Raw genomic sequence first — 6,531 nt, 5'->3', positions numbered from 1 at the left:
AGACGTTTTCCACCATATGATTATACTAAGTGAGTGGTAGTTATAGGCGCCGACTGTGTGTTGTTTCAAAATGCCAATCGCCATATTCGTAACCTTGAGAACTGAATAAAATACTCTAATTTACAGCAAGTGAACAGATAAAAGTATATTTAAGTGCTGTTTACACAGTACATCCATTCTAATGAAGAATATAAGTAACTTGTAAACACTAAGCGTAGCATTGATCCCTTCAATATTAACCTCCTACTGATTTGAATCTGGAAGGCAAACACACATGGACATGATCACAACTTACACACAAAGCTCTGGCTTTCTATTTCAGTCATTATCAAAAACACATTGACCAATACTTTTTGACGTTTTATTCATCCAAGATTGGACGCGTCTGGACTCCACATGTGTCATATACTCCATAAAGTGGTACAGTTATAGTTAGTTAGCAAATGGATTCCACACCTGTAGTAAGCATGCGGGCCGTATCAGTGAGCGATGTGTTTGCCATGTTTCGAACTTTTTCTGATTTTACTGGGATTTATACGTGGAAGTATCAGTGGAAAGCAATGTCGAAGAAAAGACAAAAGTTGTTTGTAGTTCTGTTGATTTTTCATACCTGGTTTAACATAATCCTACAGCTCTTCAACTTTGTACGGCTACTTTACGTCATATCATGGAACAATGTAGCCACAGGTACGGAGATTGTAAAGGTTACGTACTGCCTTACATTTTTATTCACTTTAGGACTGAATATCGTTTGTACTACGTCTTCTAGAAACAACTGGGACTTGCTCCTTCAGAAGTTACAAGACGTCAAAAGAACTATTGGGCAGAGATTGGTCAAGCTCTACAAAATCCTGCTTGGTTTTGCGTTGGTCATGGCTGTTGGACATTCGGCTTACGTCTGCATGTCACTGTCCAGGGTGAAGTCTGCAGATGACTTCGACATTCTCACAATATGTCGGATGTCCCCATTCACCCCAGACATGTTCACCTGGAACATCTTCACTCTGATGTATGTCTTCATGAACATGTTCCTGATTACCAGAGTCTTTTACCTACTAACGTTCTACTGTCTTGCTGCCTATCACATCGTACAGGAATTCACTCTTCTGAAACAGAAAGTGACTGACTTGCAACAGCCCAGACACCAAGCTACTCCAAGTATAATTAACGAACTGAGACAGCAGTATGACTATTCACTGTCTTTGACCAAAATGCTGGATTCTCTTCTCACCTGGCCAACATTCCTCGGTTACAGCATCATGCTGCCCACTGTATTTGTGTTCATATATGTACTACTCAGAGTACCATTGACGAAAGACGAGTTTCCCTCTGTGATAGAGGCTCTTGTCGTCACATGTATTTACATTGCCATTCCCACTGTAGCAGGGACCTACATCAACACTGCGGTAAGTATACACACGTATATTATATATGTCATCGCACATGGTAATGATACCTCTGTAACCAGAGCACATATTATGACAATTATAATTATTATGATTATGATGTATTTCCTGCGGGCTCGAGGAACATAAACAAACTTCGAGGGTACATGAGCCCACGGACCCCTCGTGACCAGTGAACAACGTATTTATCTTACCGAACACCTGAATTTGAATTTTGAACTGTTTGAAGCACTGCTGAATGAGAGGCGAATCGCCATTTTGCAGAGTAAACAGGTAAACAGATTTAGAGTTATCTCCCTTCCATCGATTTTCAATCGCAAAACATCGATAATTTCCGTGCTTCATGCGTGATTCAATGTTATTCGAGACAAAGAAATAGTACCATGAAGCACCAGACGAGTTCGGAATTCCCAGCGGTGTACATTGAAAATAATACATCGCCTGTAAGCGGGGTACATTGAAAATAATACATCGCCTGTAAGCGGGGTACATTGAAACTAATAGATTAGCGCTTAGCCAATCATAAACGACATTAATGTGTGAGGTAAGATAATACTGTTTGTTCATTGCCATGGACACCTTTACCTTAAAATACCCCTAACCTTCTTTCCAAACACAGGTGACCATACAATTTCACCAAATATGTCAGCGTCATGGTCATATTGAACACTTTTTTTCACCATAACTCAGCCATCTGTATCCACCACTGACTGCAAGTTGGTAATTTGGAAGTGAGACGTAAAGGTCAATATGTAGTTTCTATAACTTTGGTTTCTAGTTGATTCGATGTGAGTTCCGATTTGAAACCACTTAGTATAACCGTTTCGCTGCCTCGCCCTGACACAAACTCACGTTTATTGCCATAATGTGTAATAATAACACGTTTTTGTGACAACCGTGACTTATCGTGACTGAACCGTGACAAATATTTTCACCGGGGAGCACTGTCAACTAAATCTCAAATAAAACGTCTTTCAAAGCAATCAGCAAATGAGCCGAATCAGCCCACCAGCAAAGAGTCATGAGGCAGTTGGATGGGAAGTGGCACTGGGAAATCTCCACTTTCATTATAGTGCATTAATCAGCACAAGGTAGTTGATGTTCCGCTGAATGTTTACAGATGAAAATATTACGTTTTTATCAGCTGGAGCCAGTCCTCTTCGGAATAACGTTGTACTGTATTGTTAATCAAATATGAGATGACTATTGATTAAGTGTTCACATAATTCAACAACAGACACTGCTCAGAATTAGATCAACTTAGATATAAAAAGTTATAGCGATGATTAATACACTTTACCAGTGTCCATATATTCCCATCACAGGACTAAATCTGCATGTGCATATATCTTTCAGTCAAAAGGAACGGAAGATGCTCTTTATCAGATTGGAATAAACTGGAGTGATGGCAGGAGCTCCAGAGCTGTAAGTAATTATTATATTGAAGAATACTCACAGGCAAAAGTTATGGCTAATCTTGTCAATCAACCTTTGATTTGAAACATATACTACACATGCTAATATCGGAGAAGAAACTCCAAGTGGAGGGGAGGTTATCATCATAGAAAAGGCCTCCGACATCGGATCTGTAGGTGGGTGGTACGAATTCCACGGAATTCCACGGAACTCGGAACTTTTTTAGTCGCTACATTTGCGCCCAACGTGGGAATGAGCATGTTAAAATCAAATTTGAGCAAAATACGCCTCAGTACCCAAATATGCGGTTCGGAGCATTTTGTGAACGGGGGACTATGTAGCAGGGCGCGGAGTCATCCCACATACGACATCCTTACCTTGTCAGCTTGCTGGCGGCGTTATAACGTCATTGGTCATGTGGACAAGGTGTCCGCCTTCGGATAATAAGGTCCCTAGTTCGAATCCTAACACTGTTATGGCCGCTACGTACAGAAAACGATACACTGAAAAATAGGCTGTAGATCGCCAACAACTGGAGTTAGTTCACCATTACATGTACCAAACAGTATTACATGACTATGTCTCCATAATAGATATATAACATTCAATGCATTTAAATGTATGAATTCAGTACCAGACGTTCCTGTTGCGTGTCTCAACTTCCGATGTGGGAATCACAGCTCTTGGATTCTTTACCATCAGCAAGGGAACCGTACTTACGGTGAGCCAAATAGTCCTCTGCAGAAAAATAAAAAAACTAAAAAAACTGTTATACATTCCAAGCACAGTATTGTCCTGTTACAATACACTATCACTCTGTTGCTTTCTGTCCGTGTGTGTTTTTCCTACAATACAGAGGTTGTTAACTAATGCACACGGGTCAGACAAACAGAGGCATATACTATCAGCAATTCCCAACGCTGTCGAGGTAATCATGTCCACCAGCAATTGCTGTTTGGGTTGAAGTGGTCATAGGTTCACTGCAGTTTGTGTTTTGTTTTGTTTGGTTGGTGTTTGTTTTTTGTTTTTTTCTATTTATTTATTTACTTATTTATTTATTCATTTGTTCATTCATTCATTCATTCATTCATTCATTCATTCATTCATTCATTCATTCATTCATTCATTTATTTATTTATTTATTTATTTATTTATTTATTTATTTATTTATTTATTTATTTATTTATTTATTTATTTATTTATTTATTTATTTATTTATTGTCGACCATGTGCCTGGTTTCCCATCTTCCCCAACACTTTTCACGCTGCATGACAGTCACGTCCTGAGCGAACAATGTTTGGCATTATGAAAATACGATCTATAATAGACATAAGGCCTTCAGGAATGGTGGGGTAGTCTACTGGTTAAATCCTTTATTCCTCATGCCGAAAGCCCTGGTTCGATTTCCCAGATGGGTACAATGTGTGAAGCCCATTTCTAGTATCCCCCACCTTGATCCCCCTGGGATATTGCTAAAAGCGGCGTGAAACCAAACTCACTCACTCATAATATATTCATTCCAATTTTGTGTATTTTGTTCCGGTTCCCATGACAACTGTGAATGAGATATATGTAGCAGTTATGGTACCACGACGAAACTAGACAGTCATTTGTACCTAACACGACCCCACTGAGGGAAACTCATCTTTTGTTACAAAATTTTCGGATGTATGCTGAGATGAATCTCCATCATGACGCTATTATTTTCCTTTTCAGATGGTTGGCACTATCGTGTCCTATGTCATTGTCATCCTGCAGTTCCCTGCCAGCTCCTACCAAGTCCGATCCAATGCAACATTACATCCATAGTCACAAAAGTCATTGGACTATGAGAAAACTGAGCGTTAGTGGTTTGTACCTTTCGGGGTCGTTCATATTGTGATGGTAGTCAAGCTGTCAAATAGAAGTTCTGCTTGGGTTCTCATGTGATCCTACACTTTTCTTGATACCAGATATATCCGATATGATAGGTATTGCATGTGCCAGATTGTGGGAAAAGTTGTATTTGCCTCTTAGTCGCCGGAAAAAAGTATCACCATTTAGAATTTATGTTCTGTTGTACTGTGTTGTATGTTTCTATCAGTTGGTCATGACACTTTTGTTACAGCATGTTTGTATGCATGACATCTTTGTCTAGAAAACGGTAATGGGCAATATAAGCCGATGATTTTGATCGTGCAATTGTGTTGTTGTGATTATATTCCAGGTGATAGATATATATAGGCGAGCTAGCTATACCCTCTCATCTCACATTACATCTCAAGTTAGAAGAAAACCAGCACGAAGTGCGACGATCATTACACCCTGGGTACTCTACGCCTTAAAACTGATTTACTGTTGCTACCTGGTGGATCTTACAATCAATGTCTTTATTGTTACGATCACTACCCTTGTTATTTTGTAAGTTGTTCACTGGTTAGTAGAGGGATATGCACCCTCGATGTTTGTTTATGTTCAATCAGCCCTATGAATGCAGGAAACATACACAAGCATGGGGAGCCCTCAACCCACAGACCCAGAGGGACCTGTGAACAACCTATTTATGCACACCTCAATGTTAATTCCGAACTGTTTGAAGCAAGGGACATTTCAGCCAGCCTGTGTAAATTAAACGATTCGAATTTTGCATCTTGCTGGGGGTTTTGTTCGTATATATTGTCTTAGTTAAGTCGCCGCGGTGTAATTCCCTTTTTTAATATTCACAGACACTGCATTTCAACGTTTTGTCAAAATGTATCTATTGGAATGCGAGGCAACTCTTTTCGCAGCCTTCACCTGATTTTGCAAACGGCACAATGAAAAAACAAGATCTCGAGTTATCTCCGTTCCATTGATTTGTATTAGCAAAATATTGCTGACTCAGTGTAAATCGAGATTAAGACGTACTACCATGAAGTACTGAGTGAGTTGCCATTGACAGCTGGGTACACTGCAATGTACCTTGCATGTAAGTAGGGTACAATGAAAATAACATAAGAGCGCTTAGCCAATCAGAGAATGGCACTCATGCGTGAGGTAAGATAAATTACCTTGGACTCCCTTCACTGTTTCATGTTGCCATGATGATGCTTATGTATTGATTTGTGAATTTCCCTATTCTGGAATTCTGTTGTTTACAGCACATTTCAATCGTTTGTTCATTTCTCAAATAGTTCATGTGTGGACTGATTCTCGGTTAACATTTTCACCTCAACTTGGGAATCGGAACTATGATTTTCCGTTCAGTGACACTCACCTGTGTGTGATATAGTGTGTCAAGTGTCATATTAAGACTTGACACATGTGTTCATTCACGCTGCCATCAACGTTATACACATCCAAATATTTGAGAAAAATGTAAGGAGGTACTTGAAGGACATAAACGAGATTGTCACAAGGTAATCTTTTGTGTAATTAGTACAGACAAATGTCCTTCCACTGAATACTGATATGTCCTGATCATTGGTTGCACAATCCAAGAAATGTTGGTCGCTGCGAATGATGACATGTCTTTGTTTATACTAGTATTTTCTGGAAATACGTTTAACCTTGAAGTCCAAAATACATGTACAGTTCTTCCTTCTACTAAAACAGACGGTAGCTTTTCTACTGGTTTCAAAACAATATAGTTTTACTGGATAGTTAGCAGACTTGTATTCTGATGGGTTTGGGTGCCCGACCACCTTTTAATCTGTCAAAGTTAAGTGTCACACAACATGTGTGCTTCAT

The 6,531-nt window shown here is 39.4% G+C and overlaps 1 protein-coding gene across 1 annotated transcript; it reads left to right on the top strand.

The window, feature by feature from the left end:
* The first annotated feature begins 872 nt into the window (after positions 1 to 872).
* LOC137269948 (gustatory receptor for bitter taste 66a-like) lies at positions 873 to 4,632 on the top strand. Its single transcript, XM_067803785.1, has 4 exons — positions 873 to 1,406; positions 2,763 to 2,831; positions 3,454 to 3,543; positions 4,540 to 4,632. Exons 1-4 carry the CDS (start codon positions 873 to 875, stop codon positions 4,630 to 4,632), a joined length of 786 nt encoding a protein of 261 aa, XP_067659886.1.
* Positions 4,633 to 6,531: the final 1,899 nt, after the last annotated feature.

This window comes from Haliotis asinina, unplaced genomic scaffold (assembly GCF_037392515.1).
Source record: "Haliotis asinina isolate JCU_RB_2024 unplaced genomic scaffold, JCU_Hal_asi_v2 scaffold_19, whole genome shotgun sequence".
Lineage (NCBI taxonomy): Eukaryota > Metazoa > Mollusca > Gastropoda > Lepetellida > Haliotidae > Haliotis > Haliotis asinina.
The sequence above is the reverse complement of the archived record's forward strand: the minus strand, read 5'-3'. Positions and strand labels throughout refer to the sequence as shown.

What these genes read in the sequence shown, in the direction of transcription:
- LOC137269948 (XM_067803785.1), top strand. Translation starts at nt 873, where the DNA reads ATGGCTGTTGGACATTCGGCTTACGTCTGCATGTCACTGTCCAGGGTG. An exon ending in GGACCTACATCAACACTGCG is followed by an intron (nt 1,407 to 2,762) that starts GTAAGTATACAC and finishes TATATCTTTCAG; the next exon opens with TCAAAAGGAACGGAAGATGC. An exon ending in GCAAGGGAACCGTACTTACG is followed by an intron (nt 3,544 to 4,539) that starts GTGAGCCAAATA and finishes TTTCCTTTTCAG; the next exon opens with ATGGTTGGCACTATCGTGTC.